This window comes from Acipenser ruthenus, chromosome 7 (assembly GCF_902713425.1).
Source record: "Acipenser ruthenus chromosome 7, fAciRut3.2 maternal haplotype, whole genome shotgun sequence".
Classification (NCBI taxonomy): Eukaryota; Metazoa; Chordata; class Actinopteri; order Acipenseriformes; family Acipenseridae; genus Acipenser; species Acipenser ruthenus.
This window is the reverse complement of record NC_081195.1, coordinates 35,640,041-35,662,915: the sequence shown is the minus strand read 5'-3', so window position 1 is coordinate 35,662,915 and position 22,875 is coordinate 35,640,041. Positions and strand designations below refer to the sequence as shown.

Sequence of the window (22,875 nt, the reverse complement as noted above, 5' to 3'; positions counted from 1 at the left end):
TCATTGAAGGTATGTATTCATGATCAAGCTTTTCCAATGAAACATTTGAATTCCAAGGTTTTGAAGTTTTAATTAGAGTAAATTAGCCAAGGTATAATATCTCTGCTCTATAAGAAGCAAGTGTGCAGCTGTACTCATTCATGTTATCTTAAAACCGTAGATAACTTCACACCAGTGTATTCTAGCCCTGTTGCCAGCTGTGTGGATCACAGAGTGCTATAGTATACTGTAGCTAACCCTTCCCTCCTCGGCTCCAGTGTATTTATTCATATGAGGGCTGATCTGGGGGTAAGTTTACATTAAGTGCACAAAGATAACACAATGTACTATTCTAAACTCCACACAATCTTAAAAAAATAAAACAAATTAAGATTTACGATTCTCAGCTCCAGGTTTAATGCTATTGATCTATAACAAAATGGATAATCCCAACACGTGATGGCACTATATGTTTGCATTGTAGTAACACAGTAATTATACATATGGTTGTGTAGTTACAATGCAAAAACATGTTTAATTACAAAATGAAAGAAAGTTGTCAGCTGCTGGTGTTAACGGGCAATGCTGTGTGATAGATACACTGTCATGACACATGAATGCAGAGGAGCTCTGCTCTTTTGCATAGTGGTTAAGACACTCACTTGCAGTGTGCTGGGTCGCCGGTTCCCACCCAGCCTCCGTCCTGTTACACTTGCATCTTTTGTAATTATACTGCACTTACATATGTGGATGTGTAATTACTATGTTACCACACAAGTAATTACCAAGTAATGACATTGTCATTAGAGACACTCAGATCAGCCCTTGTCGAACAGGCAATGTAGACCCCATCTTCCACCATAACTACACTAAGCTGACGATGACATTTCCACTTTTGAGATGTGTTTTGTATTGACTCTGCTGTTGAACACTGCATCTTTCTTCCTGAGCTTTCTGTTTTGAATGGGCTGGCTCTATGATCTCCAGTTATTGGTTATCTTTATTGGTTTTTTGTCACAAATACCCTGTAGTTGTCTTTATTGAAATGCTGTCTCTCCAATAATTAATAGTTAATCATTCTGGCTCTAAGATGCTCAACACTCAGTTCTATTTTTCTTCAGAAGGTGTTGGCTCCTGAGTCGAGGACAGACTGAACTCATCTTTGGAACATTTTGGTTGGTCGTAAGAGGTTCCTGAGTTGTTTTTGTGTGCAAAGGCGCGTGTATAAGATGGAGCCAGCAGCAAAAGTGGGTAGTTCAAAAGTCACATGATTAATTGCTGGAATTGTGGAGAAAAAAAGCAAGTTCTTTAGAACAATGCAACCTAGTACTGTCGGGTGCAAAAGTAGATCCTGGTGAAGATGATGAGATAATTAATGTACAGTGCTTGCTTAGCCCTATCATATGTAGAGGCTCTTATGTACTGCATATAAAACAGCAGCTTGTATTACTTTAGCGAATAATGTAACCTAGCACAATAGATACACATACACATCTTGAACCTCCAATCTCTATGGTCTTCTCTCTCTAGTACGGTTATTCATAGAGCATAGTCACACTTCAGTGTCAGAATAGAAAGAAATATAGACACTTGTCGGCACATTGCACCCCTGTAAATGCCCTTTGGCACAAGATTTCATGGTATCAAGTATATTGGCCACCATGGTTTATTGCTACCTGTTCAGCTTCACTGCTCATTGCTTTTTTCCTCCAGGCATATAGTCAAGTGATTTTCGACCCACACTGTATTTTAACTCAACAGTAGTGTAATATTCGTATTAACATAGGTGCAATCCATTAATGGTTTTCTGTCATTAAATATTAACACTGTGTGTATGTATGCATGCGTTTAAGCTATATTTCAGTCTGATCCTGATCAATTATTTATCATTGGAATTGTAAAGAATGTTAGATTAGGGCTAGCAAATAACCAGGTTATATTGGCTGCTCTTAACAGAAGCCGCTTGCAGTCACAATAGATTGAATTAGACAGGAGAATTTATTTCAAACTACTTTCAGCCTCAGAGGAAAGATAGCAAAGTAGGATGTATTGTATATATAGGCATATACAGGTCTCTATACTGTATTGCATTTACTGGTTTTCAGACACCACCACTGAGTTCTCTGTATGGAATTTATTGAATCCACACTCTCTCAGATTCCCATTACTGAGTTATCTGTATTATTTTAATTAATATTAACTGGCTCTCAGATTCTCAGTATTGAGTTCTCTGTACTGTATTGTACTGAGTTTGTTGTTTTTCATATTGGCAGTATTGAGTTCTCTATGCTACTCTGTATTGAGTTTGTTGCCTTTCCTATCCCCAGTAATGTCTATATGCTATACTGCATTTAGTTTGTTGGCTCTCAGGTCTCCAGTACTGAGTTTTCTATACTGTACTGTATTAAGTTTGTTGGCTCTCAGATCCGCAGTGCCCAGTTCTCTATACTATACTACATTGTTGACTCTCAGATCCCCAGTACCCAGTTCTCTAAACTATACTGCGCTGTGCTGCACTTGTTGGCTCTCAGATCCCCAGTACCCAGTTCTCTAAACTATACTGCACTGTGCTGCACTTGTTGGCTCTCAGATCCCCAGATCCCCAGTACCCAGTTCTCTAAACTGTCCTGTGCTGCACTTGTTGGCTCTCAGATCACCAGTACTCAGTTCTCTATACTATACTGCGCTGTGCTGCGCTTGTTGACTCTCAGATCCGCAGTACCCAGTTCTCTATACTATACTATGCTGTGCTGCGCTTGTTGACTCTAAGATCCCCAGTACTCAGTTCTCTAAACTGTACTGTGCTGCACTTGTTGACTCTCAGATCCCCAGTACTCAGTTCTCTAAACTATACTGCGCTGTGCTGTGCTTGTTGGCTCTCAGATTCCCAGTATTCAGTTCTCTAAACTATACTGTGCTGCTCTTGTTGGCTCTCAGAGCCCTGAGTTCTCTACCCCGATCAGTGATCTGGCTGGCTTGTTGTGTTGCAGAGGTCACAAACAGGGCAGGGATGCTCACTCACGTTGTAGAGCACGTCGGTCCAGCCCTCCATGGTGATGCACTGAAAGACGGTGAGCATGGCGAAGGCGAAGTTATCGAAGTTGCTGATGCCGTCGTTGGGTCCCACCCAGCCCATCTCGCATTTGGTGGTGTTTTTACAGTGCCGCCCGTGCGCTGTGTCCGGGGCACAGGGGGCCGGCTTCTCCTCTGCAGTCATTCCTGCAAGAGACCCAACAGCACAGTATTACCATGAGGGGTATCCAGGACACCTGCATACACCCACACAGACCCAGCGGCACAGTATTACCATGAGGGGTAGCCAGGACACCAGCATACACCCACACAGACCCAGCGGCACAGTATTACCATGAGGGGCAGCCAGGACACCTGCATACATCCACACAGACCCAGCGGCACAGTATTACCATGAGGGGTAGCCAGGACACCTGCATACACCCACACAGACCCAGCGGCACAGTATTACCATGAGGGGCAGCCAGGACACCTGCATACACCCACAGAGACCCAGCGGCACAGTATTGCCATGAGGGGCAGCCAAGACACCTGCATACACCCACAGAGACCCAGCGGCACAGTATTGCCATGTTCTCTTGGTATGTCTGTTAAATCTGTTATAAGGATAGTGGTGCATGAGTAAGATTTAATTCTAGCGTCGATCCGATGTAAAACTATACGCAGACACACATTTCCGCAAAAGTCATCATTCGAATGCTGGCAGTGACTGCATACACACATGTGACACTACAGTAAATGGTGAAACTGACCGACTACAATGAGCTTTGAGGAGCTAACACTGCTGATGGTATCCTGCTCCTCTCCAGCACAATCCATGGGACTGAGAGCAAAACTCGTGACATTGCTTCTAGGAGTATTAAACAGGCAGATTGCAGTGCTTTGATTAGTATTACATACCGCCACAAAGGCACTTTATTCTCAGTACAGTGGGATCATAGGACACATGCTGGTGCCTGTATCCCGGCCTATGAAAGGAAAGCTGTGGCTGTTGACTGTCACTAAATAAAGTATAAACACATAGAGTTGCTGGTGGATACTGTAGTTCCTTCTAGTTCCACTGCATGATAAATAGTGAAGTTAAACAATCCCGGTTTGATTGATAACTTTGAACGCAATGCTATCTCTGGGAGGAATGCTGGTGATAGTGGAAGAAGTGGGGTTTGTAAAGCATGCTTTAAGTGACAAATAGTAACCATCCACTGTGATAATACATCATCATTTGCAAATCTTTGGCTCTACAATGCGGATGAACTGGCCTTTAATCATACTTTTCTTGCCTCAGCCAGTTCTTTACACACTGCTAAAGACAGAATCGCATAAAGTACTGCTATACAGTATCAGTCATATGTCAGCTAATATTGAAAAAAAAAAAGACAGATAAAAAAGCTCACAGAAGGAAAAGGAGCAAGAATGAGAGGCATCTCTTTGAATACAGCCTCGCATCTCTTTGAATAGTCTCACATCTCTTTGAATACAGACTTGCATCTCTTTGAATACAGTCTCACATCTCTTTGAATACAGCCTTGTGTCTCTTTGAATAGTCTTGCATCTCTATAAATACAGCCTCGCATCTCTTTGACTACAGTCTCGCATCTCTTTGAATACAGCCTCGCATCTCTTTGAATAGTCTTGCATCTCTTTGAATACAGCCTCGCATCTCTTTGAATACAGCCTCGCATCTCTTTGAATAGTCTTGCATCTCTTTGAATACAGCCTCGCATCTCTTTGACTACAGTCTCGTATCTCTTTGAATACAGCCTCGCATCTCTTTGAATACAGCCTTGCATCTCTTTGAATAGTCTTGCATCTCTTTGAATAGTCTTGCATCTCTTTGAATAGTCTTGCATCTCTTTGAATAGTCTTGCATCTCTTTGAATACAGCCTCGCATCTCTTTGAATAGTCTTGCATCTCTTTGAATAGTCTTGCATCTCTTTGAATAGTCTTGCATCTCTTTGAATAGTCTCACATCTCTTTGAATACAGCCTCGCATCTCTTGGAATAGTCTTGCATCTCTTTGAATAGTCTTGCATCTCTTTGAATAGTCTTGCATCTCTTTGGATAGTCTCACATCTCTTTGAATACAGCCTCGCATCTCTTGGAATAGTCTCGCATCGCTTTGAATACAGTCTCGCATCTCTTTGAATAGTCTTGCATCTCTTTGAATACAGACTCGCATCTCTATGAATACAGCCTTGCATCTCTTTGAATAGTCTTGCATCTCTTTGAATAGTCTCACATCTCTTTGAATACAGCCTTGCATCTCTTTGAATACAGCCTCGCATCTCTTTGAATACAGCCTCGCATCTCTTTGAATACAGCCTCGCATCTCTTTGAATACAGCCTCGCATCTCTTTGAATACAGCCTCGCATCTCTGAATACAGCCGCGCATCTCTATAAATAGTCTCGCATCTCTTTGAACACAGCCTTGCATCTCTTTGAATACAGCCTCACATCTCTTTGAATAGTCTCGCATCTCTTTGAATACAGCCTTGTGTCTTTTTGAATAGTCTTGCATCTCTTTGAATACAGCCTTACATCTCTTTGAATACAGCCTTGCATCTCTTTGAATATATTTTGGGATATTATACAGATACATAATACTTTTGGTGCCCAGACCATGAATGCATTTAAGTGGACCCATAATCAAAAGGAACTACTGTGTATGATTTGTAATTTATTCAATATCCCCAATGCAGCCACAAAACTACACAAAATGCAACTTTATCCACTCTAAACACTATGATAATGAGTCACTCTACCCTATCCCTCTTAACTAGTTTTACTGTTGTAGCGTGTGATCTCTATGGGCATTCATTTCTTTAAATCTAAAGCTATCCAAAAATGCAGATACTTAAAACATTTTCATACTGGTCCTTTTCTGGGATACAGAGAGATCAGATCAAAAGTTAGACTTAGCCTTCATTGATGAATGGACACAAGCCTGCAGGGTGGAAAAATCTGGTAAACACACAATGTGGCTGGAAAGAACTGAAAAGAGGAATTACCTGTTAGGCCATCTCTGAAGAACATGCAGGTCCTGTGCATTTTGCCCATGAAAAGTTCCAGTCCTATGATGGCGTAGATGATGATTACAAAGAGCACCAGCAAGGCGATGTGCAGTAGGGGCACCATGGCCTTAATGATGGAGTTCAATACTACCTGAAGACCTGAAAGACAGCAATTCGTTATTCTCGCAGGTAACATATCACCTTGCAATGGGAGTTTATACATGATGATCACCACACCATAGCGCACAACAAAAACTGCCCAGACCTACATGTGTCCTTCCAGCTCAAGGGGACTAAGTGGGTTGCTCGATTCCTTACATAAATGACTTACAGAAAGTCAATTAATTATTTTTGGTTGGAAAGCCTTTGTAACAATCATTCAAAGGCCAGCCAGTTGCTACTGGAACGCCAATACTCCCGAGTGGCGCATCCAGTAAAGGTGTTGCGCGTAAAGTGCAGGATGCTCCCAATAGCCTCGAGATCGCTGGTTCGTATCCAGGCTATGTCATTTGCTGACCGTGACTGGGAGTTCCCAGGGGGCGGCGCACAATTGGTCGAGCACCGCCCTGGTAGGGAGGGCTCAGGTCGGCAGGGTAATCCTCAGTTCACCGCACACACCAGCGACTCCTCTGGCTGGCAACTATGGGTCTGGTGGCTTCGCTGTGGACCTACAGTGCGAAAAAAGACGGCTCGACAGGGCACTTTTCGGGGGACGCGTGTGTCTGCCGCCGTTTTGTGAAGTCGGCGCGGGGGTTGCAGCGGTGGACAGAGATCAATACATACAATTGGCGATTCCAAATTGAGAAAAAATGGGGTCAAAAATCCATTGGCAATTACTAAATTTAAAATAAAAAATAAATAAAAAAATGACACTGACACAACTCCTCTATTAGCTCATTCTCTGCATTCTTAACTTCAGACTTGTTCTCACAATGTGGGGCTGCATGAGTTCACATGCACACAACACCCACCATAGAACCTTTTTCTCCATCACATGGTTTATGTCTCATCCTCAACCACAAATAGAGGAAACACCTCCCCAGAATTTAGTCTGCTTGGACTGGAATGACCTTGCCTTGCAAAACTACCTAACAATCCTGTCAGCTTCTACTTGTGCTTAACATTTCTTCTATAAAATCATTTACAGAATATTTTGAATAGTGACTCCCTCAACTCTGCCTCCAGGCATCACCTTCACAGACGACAGGTTAGTAGTTTGAGCATTTATGATTTTGATCGGCTGAATGAGGTAAGCTACCATTAGGCACGGATTCTTGGAGTGATGTTACTGCCTTACTAAGATAGGAGAGGTTGACAAATTTGCTACACTGTATTGGGCGGGGGTAAATTGTATATCTGAAAACGAGACAAAGAAAAAATACATAATTGCAGATATAAAATATGAGGGGTATGTCACACAGATTCTGACAGGCTATTCAGTATAATTTTATTTCAACTTGTTCAGTTGTTTGAGCACTCAGTGTGAGGTGATTTTCTGTGTGTTTGTAATTGACCTTGTTATAAAGTAATCCTATTCCAAGTGCAATTAAGTGGCAAGCTAAACTATATCAGAAAATTTGGAGGTTATCTGAATTCTGGGGCGATTTAGTTATTCACTACGCTGTTGAAGGCTATATAAACGCAAGGATTTCTAAGAAGTATGCTGGGCTCGAGCTCCCCCCCTCCCATGATACAGTCGTGTACATGTACTGTACGGAAGCACTGACTGCGGCAGACATCACTTCCCTTCCACCCAATGAAACCATTTACACAGCTGACGAAATGTGACCAATGAAAACCGCACGTACAAAGGCCAGCTGACAAAACGCAAACAATTAAAACTATGTATGTAGGTGACACCAACGTTTTCCAATTTAGAAAAATACACGGTTCACTTTTCACTTCTTCAAATTAAATATGACGAAAAATAAAATAACACAAATATAACACCGTGTAACAATTTTTTTTTTTTTTTGTTCCTGGGAAGTAAGTGTTATTTCCTAATTGCTTATGCCTCAAAAGTATAGAAAATGGCTATTATTCCCCACAAACTTTGTGACCAGGACAGTGATATTTTGAAATTTACCTATTTTCCAGAACATTCCAGATAGATTCAGTGCTGAGTAACCTTGGAGTAACTTCTAGAACTTTCTAGAACTTTCCAGTAATATAAATAGTAGTATAAATACAGGGGCCTTAAGCCCACCAGTTCAGTTTAGTTCCAGCTGCCTAAATGGATACATATCTGCATTTTTCTGAGATGGCATCAAGAGGCTGCAAGCATCCGGCAGACGCATTTTGCTATGTCTGCGGCCAATTTATCAAGACAAGAGCGAAAAAGTACTCCGTGGAAGCATCTGCTAAGATGTGTGAGGCCTACAAGGCATATTTTGGCATGCCTGTCAGGGTTCAAGACAAACCCTGGGCACCTCATTTCACCTGCGAGCACTGCAAAAAAACTCTGGAAGGTAAGATGGACAATTGTTGCTCGGAATTTTATGTTATAAAATTTGTTAAAATTTTTAAAATTGTAAAAGTTTTTAATTTTAAAATGTTTTACAATTTTCAATGTTATTGAAAATATATATCATATATGAAAAATGTTGCGAGAATCTCTTACACATTAGTCATGGGTGAAATAAATGTATTTTTGTAGGATGGTACAGAGGGGAAAAGAGAGCCATGAAGTTCGCTATCCCAAGAATTTGGCGGGAACCCACTGACCACTCAAGCAACTGCTACTTCTGCATGGTGGACCCTTCCAAACGTCGGACTGGCAAGAATGCACCTGCTATCACGTATCCGGACCTTCCTTCATCCATCGCCCTGGTGCCACACTGCCATGAGCTCCCCGTACCCACTCCTTCGGTGAGAGAGCAGCCGTCTTTAGAAGAGAGCAGCAAGTCAGAGAGCGAGGAAGACGTTGTAGATCCAGATGACAATTTCAGAGGTGGAGCTGAGGAGAGAAACCCATACTACCCCAACCAAAAAGACTACTCACTTCTAAATCTTTTGTAGTCATTTTTGTATTACTTTAGTATAAGTACATGTTAATTTTGATTCATATGTTGTTTTTTTCTGACTTTGTGAACGAAAAGACACAAATTCGCCCGTTTTCTCATTGGAAATAGGTAAATTTCAAAATATCACTGTCCTGGTCACAAAAGCAAAGTTTGTGGGGAATAATAGCCATTTTCTATACTTTTGAGGCATAAGCAATTAGGAAATAACACTTACTACCCAGGAACAAAAATTGTGTTACATAGTGTAATTAGCCTTATTAGAAATTTAAACATTTGATTTGGCGGTTGAATTTTCTTTCGAACTCAACACTATGGTTGCTGCTGAGTACATAAATAAAAAGTGTCTTAGAATGGAACTTAAAAGCTATTGATCGAGTCAAAAGTGGGGCTAAACAACTGGATGTTCGTGATTTAAAAGTTGGCAAATGCGAATCAATTGTCCCAACATCCGTGTGAACAAGAAAAACAAGCAGAGAAAAGTAACTGAAACTACCCCTTTGTACACTGCCTGACTGACTAACAAGGAAGTCCCAGGTTTTATTTATTTGTATTTATTATAATAGTCAGTGCTTAATTTGTAAAGAAAGAGGTGCCGGTTCGCAACCAATGACAATATAATACCGTTAAGAACTGCACATTCAAAATCATAACACGTTTACTTGAAATTGTACGTACTAGTATTGTTTTAGTACAGTATTGTACGTACTAGTGTTAGATGTTTACATTCACGTATTCTACGTCATTTTTCTGCATGTAGTAGTACGTGGCAACCGCAGGACAAATAATAAATACATTTTTAAAAAGCTGTATACATGTTTTGTTATGGTTTTGCATTCAAATTGTTTAAAATCAAACAAATTAACTGGCATTCAGAGGACTCGAGAAGGACAACATTGATTAAAAAAAACACAAACATTAGTTTGACCCACAGTCTGCAGATTTATCAGCGATGTGTATGCAACAGAAGCCACTGGTAGATTACAAAAATGATTAATTAAACTTAGGCTAGGTAGCTGTTATTCTCTGTTAATTAAATTATATTCATTGAAAATATGAATATAAGTTGAGAATTTAAAAAGAAAGCATTTTATGAGATTTTTAACTAGAGGTACCGGGAATATGACTGCACGCCCCGCACAATTTAAGCACTGATAATACGTAACGTTACTGTTACTTGTAGTATGTGCAATCTGTTACTTTTACCCTACTGTAAACAGTGATTTACCATTCTCATCTTGCAAGACTGCATAATTGAAAAGCTTATGTTTACACTATGATGTACTGTATTATTAGCCTCCTATTTCTATGTGTTTCTGGATGTATTTCTGCCCTGTTTACAATACCTCAGGCCCACGATAAAACGAGTTTGATTGTGTAGTATTTGTGATTTTTTTTCTAATGTGGGTCTCGCTATATTGCGGTTTTAACTTTTACAGGTAAAAGTTAACTGAATTCGGTGCAATTATTTGTGTCCAATAATTTTAACCCCCGTTTTTCTCCACAGTTTAGAATGCATTACGCTTCCCCACTGCAGCAAATCCTCACAACAGCTCAAGAGAACTGAAGGCCACCCAGTCGCCTCTTTACACCCCTGGAGCTCAGCAGCACATGACGGCAAGCTAGCGGCCCCTGCAGAACAAAGTCGAGTACTGCGGGTGTCACTCGTACTCACTGGGCACCTGGCCAGCAGGGTCAGGTGTAGCGTGGTGAGTGTCACAGTCAATGTGACGCCTTCTGTCCCGATCAATAACTTGGCACAGCCAGGTGAGCCACTCAGGGACCCGAACCATGCCAGTGTTGTAACCTCTGAACACCTCACTGCTCTGTCTTACACTGCGTCTCCTCACAGCCGGAGAGGAACCTGGAAATACTCACTGGGAACGCCGGACACCAGTCTCAAAGGACGCAGGACTCGGAAGGCCCGGAGAGCTTTCACATCGAATCCTGCCGCCTTCCCGCCTATCGGGTTCGTCCCCTCTGCTTTCGTTGCTTGTTCTAAAATAGCGCTGAAAAGCCTAAAGGAAGGAAACACAAAAATACATATAAGAGAGCTAACCAGTGCTTTAAAAAACATTGCATTAACTGATCATTACTGATCCTCCGTTTATTTTGCTGAGAATATTTTGGTTCTTCACTTGTTTTTTTGTTTATTCAGGATTGGCAAGGATATTTCTAATACAATCCTATAGATAAACTGCTGCCTACTGGGTGTAGGTCACTGATTTCAGCGAGGACAGCCATTTAGATACTGGGAAGTAGCAGCAACATTTGATCTCAGTTATTTTGTCAAGACCACAAATTTGACTTATTTTAGTAATTTGTTAAATTTACAACATTAAAAAACTATCAAATATAGTATGATGCTGTGTGACACTCTACAAGAGGCGAGGCTGTGTGACACTCTACAAGAGGTGAGGCTGTGTGGCACTCTACAAGAGGCGAGGCTGTGTGACACTCTACAAGAGGCGACACTGTGTGACACTACAAGAGGTGAGGCTGTGTGACACTCTACAAGAGGCGAGGCTGTGTGACACTCTACAAGAGGCGACACTGTGTGACACTACAAGAGGCGATGCTGTGTGACACTCTACAAGAGGTGATGCTGTGTGACACTCTACAAGAGGTGAGGCTGTGTGACACTCTACAGGACAGGCTGTGTGACACTCCACAAGAGGCGAGGCTGTGTGACACTCCACAAGAGGCGAGGCTGTGTGACACTCTACAGGCGAGGCTATGTGACATTCTACAAGATGCAATGCTGTGTGACACTACAAGAGAGTGTGTGACACTCTACAGGCGATGCTGTGTGACACTACAGGCGAGGCTGTGTGACACTCTACAGGCGAGGCTGTGTGACACTATTGAGAGGCTGATTCTGAACTGGCAGCACTGTAGATGGAAAGTAATTTCTATTGTGAAGCTGTAATACTGTAGGTAAAATAACTGGGATCATTCAAATAACAATTAGACACTATGCTACTGTAGATAATGGTCTGCTGTCAAGCCTCCTTGAGAAAAACTGTCTCTGTGTGGTGAACATGTATTCTGTTCTATTTATTCATATAGCACAGAAGGCACTCATCTTTTTGAGGTTCGAATGCTCAGCTGAGTGGTAATTTTGTGATGTGAGATACACTACACTTTAAATTTGAGACCATTCATCTTTAAATTAGGCTTCCAGAGATGAAGAATGCTCTTTTAAAATTGCTACCCTCACTTTCCTCGTCAAAGGGTATTAACTTAACTGATACCTGAATTCATGTTTTTTGACAGAATAATAGTATCTTTCATCAAGAGAATGACAAAATCGCCTTTGGATTTTCATATATCTGTAGGTTTAGAATCGTGTACAACTATAACCTTTTTATTACTGTGTACAGTGTAAGGATTTGTTCCTATGTATTGCCCTGGCCTTGTAGCTCTTTAGCTTAGCAAGTGGCCCCAAATACTCCCTTGTAGGAAGTGACTGGCTTTTCATAACTCGGGGCAGATAACACTTTTGTTTTCGCATAAATTGTTTCTGCTTAATAAGCTGTTTTGAGCCTATGTACAAACCATAATCAAACCAATTGAAAAAAAAAAAAAAAAGTGAAATAATGTATAATGTGATATCTTGTAATGATTGTAAGTCGCCCTGGATAAGGGTGTCTGTTAAGAAATAAAATAACAATAATAATAATAATAATAATAATAATAATAATAATAATAATAATAATAATAATAATAATAATAACTGGTTCTAAAACCATTTACTTTTGTTAAAGGTGTCATGCTATAACTTTAGAAATGTGTCACAGAACGCATAAACACACAATACAATTGGAACACGTAGGCTTTTTCTGATAACCACGCATCTTGTGTGGGGCAGTGTACACATTGTTCCAGTTAAATTGCACAAGCCCTTATTGTTTCATCAGCCATCTGTTCTTTTGCGTTATACAACCTGTCATTTATGCTTCCCATTTAAATGGTGAAGGAAGTGAAAAATCATTGAAACTGTCTGGAAACATTGTGTGATTTTCCTGTGTTTAATGTATGCTCTGAATCAATGCAGGGTTAATAAACTCTTAAAAGTAAGCTGGTGCACATCAGCCGTTTGCAATCACCAGTCTTGTTGTTCGACCTTGTGATGCACGGGTATAGCACTTTGCTGCCTGTGAGAATTGAGCAAAACTCATAGCATTGTTCTCAAATGTGACTTCTTTTATCTGGGTTTCTGCTGACATTGATAAAGTGAAGAAGAAAGGCAAATGTAACTTTTAATGTGCTTTGTCTCACATCATGCTAGGGAAATAAGACCAAATTTGGTCAAGGAAATGATGTCAGCTAGCTGTATATCTGTGCTGTATGAAGTCATTTCTTGGCTCAGCTAAGAAACATCTCTGTGCCATGAAAATGAAAACTAACATCTACACTGATGCAGCTCAGACATTACACCTTCTGAGGTCTAGCGTATGGTGCATGTGTTTTTTGATTTGCTTTGTTCCTGTTTGCATTTTGAATCGTGAATAAACTATTTTTGATTGACTTTATCTGAAATAGATTAATTACACTGTGTAACACAATTTTTGTTCCTGGGTAGTAAGTGTTATTTTCTAATTGCTTATGCCTCAAAAGTATAGAAAATGGCTATTATTCCCCACAAACTTTGCTTTTGTGACCAGGACAGTGATATTTTGAAATTTACCTATTTCCAATGAGAAAATGGGCGAATTTGTGTCTCTTCGTTCACATAAAGTCAGGAAAAAACAGCATATGAATCCAAATTAACATGTATTTATACTAAAGTAATACAAAAATGACTACAAAAGATTTAGAAGTGAGTAGTTTTTTGAGATTTACGATTATACTGTAAATCACTTTCACGAATCAGCCCCCAAATGTAGTCTCCCATCATGTTCTCGTTATACTGTCCTTGGTAGCGGCGTTCAAAGTCCAGTATATCCTGGTGGAAGTGCTCGCCTTGCTCCTCCGAGTACGCTCCCATGTTCTCCTTGAATTTATCAAGATGATCATCAAGGATATGGACTTTGAGGGACATCCTACAGCCCATTGTGCCGTAGTTCTTCACCAGAGTCTCAACCAGCTCCACATAGTTTTCGGCCTTGTGATTGCCCAGGAAGCCCCGAACCACTGCGACAAAGCTGTTCCAAGCCGCTTTCTCCTTACTAGTGAGCTTCTTGGGGAATTCATTGCACTCCAGGATCTTCTTTATCTGTGGTCCGACGAAGACACCGGCTTTGACCTTTGCCTCAGACAGCTTAGGGAAGAAGTCTTGAAGGTACTTGAAGTGGTCCACCAGTGGCTCCCACTTGACGTTGTTCCTTCCCACAGAGAACTCGGTCTGCTGTGGCCAGTCCCACCTGTGGTAGTGCGCCTTGGTGTCCCTGCTGTCCCAAACGCAAAGATAGCAGGGAAACTTGGTAAAACCGCCTTGGAGACCCATCAGGAATGCCACCATTTTGAAATCTCCTATGACCTCCCAGCCGTACTCATCATACTTCAAGGCGTCCAGCAAGGTCTTGATGCTGTTGTAATCCTGTTGTAATGCAGCTGGAACTAAACTGAACTGGTGGGCTTAAGGCCCCTCTATTTATACTACTATTTATATTACTGGAAAGTTCTGGAAAGTTCTAGAAGTTACTCCAAGTTTACTCAGCACTGAATCTATCTGGAATGTTCTGGAAAATAGGTAAATTTCAAAATATCACTGTCCTGGTCACAAAAGCAAAGTTTGTGGGGAATAATAGCCATTTTCTATACTTTTGAGGCATAAGCAATTAGGAAATAACACTTACTACCCAGGAACAAAAAAAAAAAAAAAATTGTTACACTGTGTTATTTTTGAGAAGAAATCAAACCTCTTACAACAATGGTGTCAACTGTGCTTCTCTTGGCTCTCACTAGATGGCACCCTCAAGTCTTAAGAGACCATTGAAACTATTAACCCTTTGCAGTCCATTTCTTAAGTGCGCGTCAGACGCGTCAGGTCCAATTTATTTTCACATGCGCAGTTAATTTTAGACGCGCTGTTTAAAAGTATTTCTTTTCCACAGTCAAACGGGTTTAAAAGGCCCTGCATATCAACAAAGCACTCACTAGGCATCTCCAGCCCCGCCCCACCCTTTCGTTCGCTATAGCTTTCACATATGCTAAGAAATAAATAATAATAATAATAATAGTCGTACATACGGATCAATCATCTCCTGATCACTCATTTTATCACCTTAATAATGCAATCCAAGTCATTATTTTATTACTATAACATCTCAAAAAAGCTCTGCAAATGTCCGTGATAGTCTCTGTGCGCTGATTCAGTAACAGCCAGCTTGTTTCCTTATGACCGCCCATATGTAATGCCAGGGGCAGGTATGACTATTCATTAGATACGCCCTTTTTTTATTTATTTATTTTTTTATCGGCTTATCTCGGCTCCTGTTGCTCCCACTCAGCCATTGAATGGTTTTCTCGGCTTTTTCCGGAGAAAAAACGACTAGAAACCCGTTTTTTGCGGGTTTTTTTGATGATGTAGGACAGGGTCCGACAATGGACAGGATAGGAATAATTACAATGTCGGACCAGGTCCGACAATGGACCGCAAAGGGTTAAAGAGATTTTTACACTTTTTACATTTGCGGTTGAGACCACAACAAAACGCAGTTCGTGAAATGTATGCTAATCCCAATAAAAAGGTAGTATAAAAATCCTTGTTGTCGTACTTTTGCCTCTCATAGTCCAGTTAGAGTCATCTTTTAAAAAAATGGGGATCCATTTACACTTCACATGGGAAAAGTTTGGCACAGATTTGTCTTTTTGACAACGACACTCAGTCTCTTTGGCAACCAGTGTATTATGTATGTGCTTTTATACATTTTCTTCTTTTGGTGATTGGATGTTTGCTTTTACGAAAGATGTTGTGCCTAGAATGTGTATAATGGTGATGGAAGAAAGCATGCAGAGTTACAGATTTTTAAGGCAGAAGTTTCTTTCAACACAACCCCAAAAACAGATATGAAGGTCAGAGCATCCAAAAATAAATGTAATTTCCTTGCTATTACTCCAAATGACTTCTAGTTCAGGATTCACTGCACCTGAAAGTCCACTTTCAGACACTGAAAAAGACACATTGTCATTGTCAAAATGTGTTTACTTGTGCCACTGTTTATGTCTATTTTGTTTCACATGTATTTAAAAAAGAAAAGGATCACTGTCCTTGCCCACAAATTCTAATTGGGATTCTTCAGTTCACATGAAATGTTTCTGGTCAGATGTCATCTTCAGTGTGGTGTGAGTGTGCTTGCTTGGTGCAGAGAGCTGTTGGTCAGTAATGACAGGATCAGTGTTAGTGCAGGTTACAGGCTAGGGGACAGAGAGTGACCGACCTCCTCAGAAAATCAGTGGTGCTTGCTCATTGTGTGCAGGGCCTGGATCCCCTGGAGGGTGTGTATCTGTATCTGACTCAAAGAAGTGAAGTGCAGCGAGGCTATTGCCTATAATAACATCGTACAGGTGAGACAGGGGAAAAACAGTGGTGGCATCAGCAAAGTGAGCTCTTACAAGCAGGAATAGAGAATCAGATAGAGCTAAAATAAGAAGACTATCGTTCATTTGGAAGCTTTGCACACAGGAATCATTCTGGCGCATTTCATAATCTGTAAATGATGTGTGTAAACTGGTTAACATACAAACAGCACACAGATGACAGCTTTTGAAACACCTCAATCTACATACTCTAAAAGGTATCCAGCGTGTAAATGGCCTTTTTAGAATCTCACACATTTTCCAGTATTGGTCCAGAGTTGAAAAAGAAGAGCAATCTTGATGCTGATACACCTTGTGGTCTTTAAGGCCCGTGATCAGGTAAACACAATAAAAACACACTTTGTTTCTTTGACTTGCTGTGCCATCATAATTTGCTGTACAGCTTGCATAGCATTTGACAGGGGAGGGACTGAATTTCACTGCTGGCTTTTTTTTTTTCGTGTGACGTCACTGAGACGGGCATTTCATTTTTAAAGGGCGGAGACATTTTTAGTAGCTGGTCAAAACAAAACATGACACAAGGGCTTGTTTACAGCTAAGGAAAACACTGTAAATCCAATGTATTTGACTTAGTTATATTAGATCATTTATTCTGTCGCATGTGTTTTAATATTATATATATATATATATATATATATATATATATATATATATATATATATATATATATATATATATATTGTATGCACACATAAAAAGGCAGTTCAAACTATTAATCAATTAACAAGTCCATTACTTAATTATGTTCATATTACATGAACATTGGAATAAACATGGAACAACATCTGATGCGCACGTATAACTGGAATGACAATAAAAGAAACCAACATTGGAGAACAAATTATGCTCTGGACCTTCGCTTCTCCGCTACCAGCGACAGTGACTTAAAAGATAAACAGCATGTAATCAGAAACCGGTCTGACTTCCAATATTCAACTGATGAAGGTGACTTTAGTGACTTGGAACACTCAAGCGAATCCTCCGTTACAACAAGGGGCCGTTTTTAGACCACAAGACCGATACACATCATCGCGGGAGAGGCCGAAGAAGACCAGGCGAGGAAAGAGGCGGACAAAGCAGCCACTCCCAAAGAATGACCACCAGGAGTCAGACTTGGCGGTAATTCATATTTCGTACTATGAATTGAACAATGTACAACAGTCTGTGTTAAATAAGGGGCTATCGTTTGTTGCTACTAGTAGGGTTAATGCATTCAAGCTAAAAGTAAATTGTTACAAATTTTTCAGACAATTGCATCTTAAATATTATTTTGAATCTAAAACACAAGCTGTAATTGATCGTAACCCTTTAGACAAATTTAGGAAAAAGTCTACTTTCTTTCCAGTAGGGGTAAAAAATGCTACATTAAGCACTTTTAGTAAAGTAGTGGAAAATGATATCACAACAATGGTAAAAGAAGGTCAAGCTCCTAAACACCACACTATTAGTCAATTAGAAAGAAAAGCCATTAAGGAGTTGAGAGAGAACAATAAAATAATAATTAAATCAGCAGACAAGGAAGGTCTATTGTTGTTCCAAATACTGAAGATTATGTTTGTGAAGTTCTAAAACAGTTAAATAATCCCGATTTCTATGAACTGTTAACAGGAGATCGTACAGTACAATTTAAACATACTAGGGATGTAATTCTTGAAAAAGCACTGGAAAGCAAAAAAATCAATTTCAGTTCATGAAAGTAGAGTTTCCAATAACATACATTACCAAAAATACACAAGAACCCTGTACAACCACCAGGCAGACCCATAGTATCAGGTAATGGTTCCATTTCAGAACCGCCAAGTCAGTTTATAGATTATTTTATTAAAGATATCGTTAAAGATTTACCCCCCCCCCCCCCCCCCTTTTATCTGATACTCGAGATGTAATCAAATTGCTTTCCGATTTCATAGTCCCTGCTGAATCATTTCTGGATTCGATGTGGAAAGCTTGTACACTAACATACCACATGAAGGTGGACTGGAGGTATTGTCATTTCATTTTGAAGATAAGTAAAATTAACTACCTATGGAATTTTTGTTGCAATTGACTACATTTATTTTGAAATCTAATTATTTTTTGTTTAAAAACAAATACTAATTGCAATCCCAAGGGACAGCAACGGGGTCTACATTTGCTCCTAATTACGCAAATCTATGTATGCGATACTGGGAAAAACAACACAATAATGACACTGCCTCCAATCCACTACTTCAAAATGTCTTATTTTGGAAAAGGTATATTGATTACATTATTCTATTGTGGACTGGTTCTATAAATGATTTCTTGCTGTTTAGAGATTACATAAATAACACTCTACCTTGAAATTCACTATGGAATATAGTCAAACTGAGATACACTTTTTAGATCTGTGCATTCCTATAGACACTGATGGTATATTTAAAACCTCAATCTTTCCTAATCATCCTAAACATATGATCAAAAATATACTGTATGGCCAATTATACGTCTTAAAAGAATATGTAGTGATACAACAGATTACGTATTTAAAGCAAAAGATATGCAGAATCGTTTTTTTGTCTAGAGGCTACGAAAGAAATACAATAGATCAATAGATCAGAAACAATAGAGCGAGACACACTTTTAAAAACATTAAAAACTAAAGAATCCGCTGAGAATAGTGTCACTTTTGTAACTGAACGTAACCATATGGCTAATGAAGTTAAGAAGATTATTCTGAAACACTGGAAAATATTGGAATGTGATCCTCAGTTAAAATCATTGGCTTCCTCCTATTTTAAATGTTGCAGAAACATGAAAGATACAGTCTCCTCAATGTATAAGTCACCAATGCCCAGTGGAAATTGGCTAACAAACTAATTGAAAGGTAACTATCCTTGTAGTAGATGTATTAATTGTTCCAACACATACAATACAAAATATTTTAACCATCCACATTCAGGTCAGAAATATTTAATTCAGGATTTTAGTAATTGTAATTCAATGCATGTGATATTTATGCTTAAATGCCCTTGTGGATTAGCATATATAGGACAAACAAAAATAAATTTAAAATGGACGTATAGTGGAACATAAAGCCACTATTCGCAATAATAATCTGGACTGTGCTATAGCCAGACACTATAAAAAACGGAACCATGGATCTGCTTCTAGCTTAAAATTCATAGCTATTGAAAAGGTTTAAATTTCTACAAGAGGAGGCAATATAGTTAAAGATCTACTACAAAGTGAATCATTTTGGATTTTTACTTTGAAAACAATGGAGCCATACGGGCTGAATGAAACACTGGACCTTAGTCCTTATCTGTAATTATGGTCTTATTATTGATTAATATGGAATATAGGGTTTAAAATTATTTATATATATATATATATATATATATATATATATATATATATATATATATATATATATATATATATATAATTCCATGTACCATGTAATATAATTCCATATATATATATATATATACAGACGTGCTCAAATTTGTTGGTACCCCTCCACAAAAAACGAAGAATGCACAATTTTCTCTGAAATAACTTGAAACTGACAAAAGTAATTGGCATCCACCATTGTTTATTCCATATTTAATAGAAATCAGACTTTGCTTTTGATTTTTTATTCAACATAATATTGTAAATAATAAAACAAATGAAAAGGCATGGACAAAAATGATGGGACCACTAACCTAATATTCTGTTGCACAACCTTTAGAGGCAATCACTGCAATCAAACGTTTTCTGTAGCTCTCAATGAGACTTCTGCACCTGTTAACAGGTAGTTTGGCTCACTCTTCCTGAGCAAACTGCTCCAGCTGTCTCAGGTTTGATGGGTGCCTTCTCCAGACTGCAAGTTTCAGCTCTTTCCATAGATGTTCGATAGGATTCAGATCAGGACTCATAGAAGGCCACTTCAGTATAGTCCAATGTTTTGTTCTTATCCATTCATGGGTGCTTTTAGCTGTGTGTTTTGGGTCATTATCCTGTTGGAGGACCCATGACCTGCGACTGAGACAGAGCTTTCTGACACTGGGCAGTACGTTTTGCTCCAGAATGCCTTGATAGTCTTGAGATTTCATTGTGCCCTGCATAGATTCAAGGCACCCTGTGCCAGGCGCAGCAAAACAGCCCCAAAACATAACCGAGCCTCCTCCATGTTTCACTGTAGGTATGGTGTTCTTTTCTTTGAAAGCTTCATTTTTTCGTCTGTGAAAATAGAGCTGATGTGACTTGCCAAAAAGCTCCAGTTTTGACTCATCTGTCCAAAGGACATTCTCCCAGAAGGATTGTGGCTTGTCAATATGCATTTTAGCAAATTCCAGTCTGGCTTTTTTATGTTTTTCTGTCAAAAGTGGAGTCTTCCTGGGTCTTCTTCCATGGAGCCCACTTTCGCTCAAAAAGCGACGGATGGTGCGATCAGAAACTGACGTACCTTCACCTTGGAGTTCAGCTTGTATCTCTTTGGCAGTTATCCTTGGTTCTTTTTCTACCATTCGCACTATCCTTCTGTTCAATCTGGGGTCGATTTTCCTCTTGCGGCCACGCCCAGGGAGGTTGGCTACAGTTCCATGGACCTTAAACTTAATAATATTTGCAACTGTTGTCACAGGAACATCAAGCTGCTTGGAGATGGTCTTGTAGCCTTTACCTTTACCATGCTTGTCTATTATTTTCTTTCTGATCTCCTCAGACAACTCTCTCCTTTGCTTTCTCTGGTCCATGTTCAGTGTGGTGCACACAATGATACCAAACAGCACAGTGACTACTTTTCTCCATTTAAATAGGCTGAATGACTGATTACAAGATTGGAGACTTGTGTGATACTAATTAAATAAACTAATTAGTTTGAAATATCACTATAATCCAATTATTTATTATCTTTTCTAAGGGGTACCAACAAATGTGTCCAGGCCATTTTAGAATATCTTTGTAGAATAAGCAATAATTCATCTCTTTTCACAGCTTCTTTGCTTTATTCTATGACATACCAAAGGCATGCAAGTATACATGATAAAATAGCTTTTAATTTCATCACCTTTCAGGTGGAATGAAGCATTATTTCAATGAGCTGTAAGGTTACCAACAAAATTGAGCATGTCTGTATATATATATATATATATATATATATATATATATATATATATATATATATATATATATATATATATATATATATAATTTTAAACACTAGAATACCACATTTTAATTCACAATTATTGCACTTATTTGATATATATATATTTTTTTCTTCTGTAATCTGTAATTGTAAGAATAGTGTATCAAATCATGTCCTTTACTTATTTAGATGAATTAATGGATAATTGATGATGTAATATGAACATAATTAAGTAATGGACTTCATTGATTAATAGTTTGAACTGCCTTTTTATGTGCAGCTGCACAGCATTTTTAAATATCAAAAAACGAGTGGATATAAGCAGAAAATATTTAACTAAATTTATCAGGTAGTTTTTTTTCCTTATTACTCATAATAATGGAATGAAAAACTTATTTAATTTAGAAATATTTATTTTGAGAAAATAACTGAGAGTAGTGTCCATTACTGCTTATAAATACCCTGATAATAAACGTGTATTATGTCATTGCAATCACTCAGGTGAAACAATGTCTTGTAATTTGCCCAAACATCAATAGTTTTCAACAAAACTTTCAGGAAGTATTGTAAGATCCCTCGGGTCATAGAATAACACATTTTTATACATGTATCTCTAAGCAGAATGAATAATAATAAAATAATACTTAACATTTGAAAGAAAAAAACTTCAGTAACCATATAAACTTTACATTTTTTATTCCATGTTAAAGTTTATATGGTTACTGAAGTAAAAAGGACACCAATTCCAAAATGCTACTGTAAAAAATAGATTTTTCGTGAATTTTTATAGGAAGCGAGTCAACTACAGCCAAAAAAAACTCCTGGTCCTGGGGGAGGACCCCACTGAAAAACGCTTGGTCCTTACAGGGTGAACACACAAACACTCAAGAGCGCATATAAGGTTTTATAAAAGTACATATTGGTACTTTTGTTTAATACCAATAAAATGTTTGCCAGTAGATTTCATGTGTTCTTCTTACAACCTGGCAAAGGAGCCAATGTTCTTAAACCAGTCATGGTTTACCCAGGTGGAGTACAGGCTGATCAACTCAACCCCTAAGTGAAGCAGACAGATACCTCGTCTAGTGCTGTCATGAGTGTAACTTTATAAATCTAATCACAATCACAAATAACAACATAATATTGAGTATGTGTTAAAACTCCAATTAAACAAGGAGACTTAGATACTC

The 22,875-nt window shown here is 39.0% G+C and overlaps 1 protein-coding gene across 1 annotated transcript in view; it reads right to left on the bottom strand.

The window, feature by feature from the left end:
* The window catches only part of LOC117415426 (voltage-dependent L-type calcium channel subunit alpha-1C-like), a 357,681-nt gene that overhangs the window by 106,631 nt on the left and 228,175 nt on the right, over positions 1–22,875 (bottom strand). The window contains exons 5-7 of the mRNA XM_059026835.1: positions 10,924–11,063; positions 6,023–6,184; positions 3,002–3,198 (exon numbers count right to left, since the gene is read on the bottom strand). Of these exons, the coding sequence (XP_058882818.1) occupies positions 3,002–3,198; positions 6,023–6,184; positions 10,924–11,063 (499 nt within the window). The remainder of the gene's footprint in view (positions 1–3,001; positions 3,199–6,022; positions 6,185–10,923; positions 11,064–22,875) is intronic.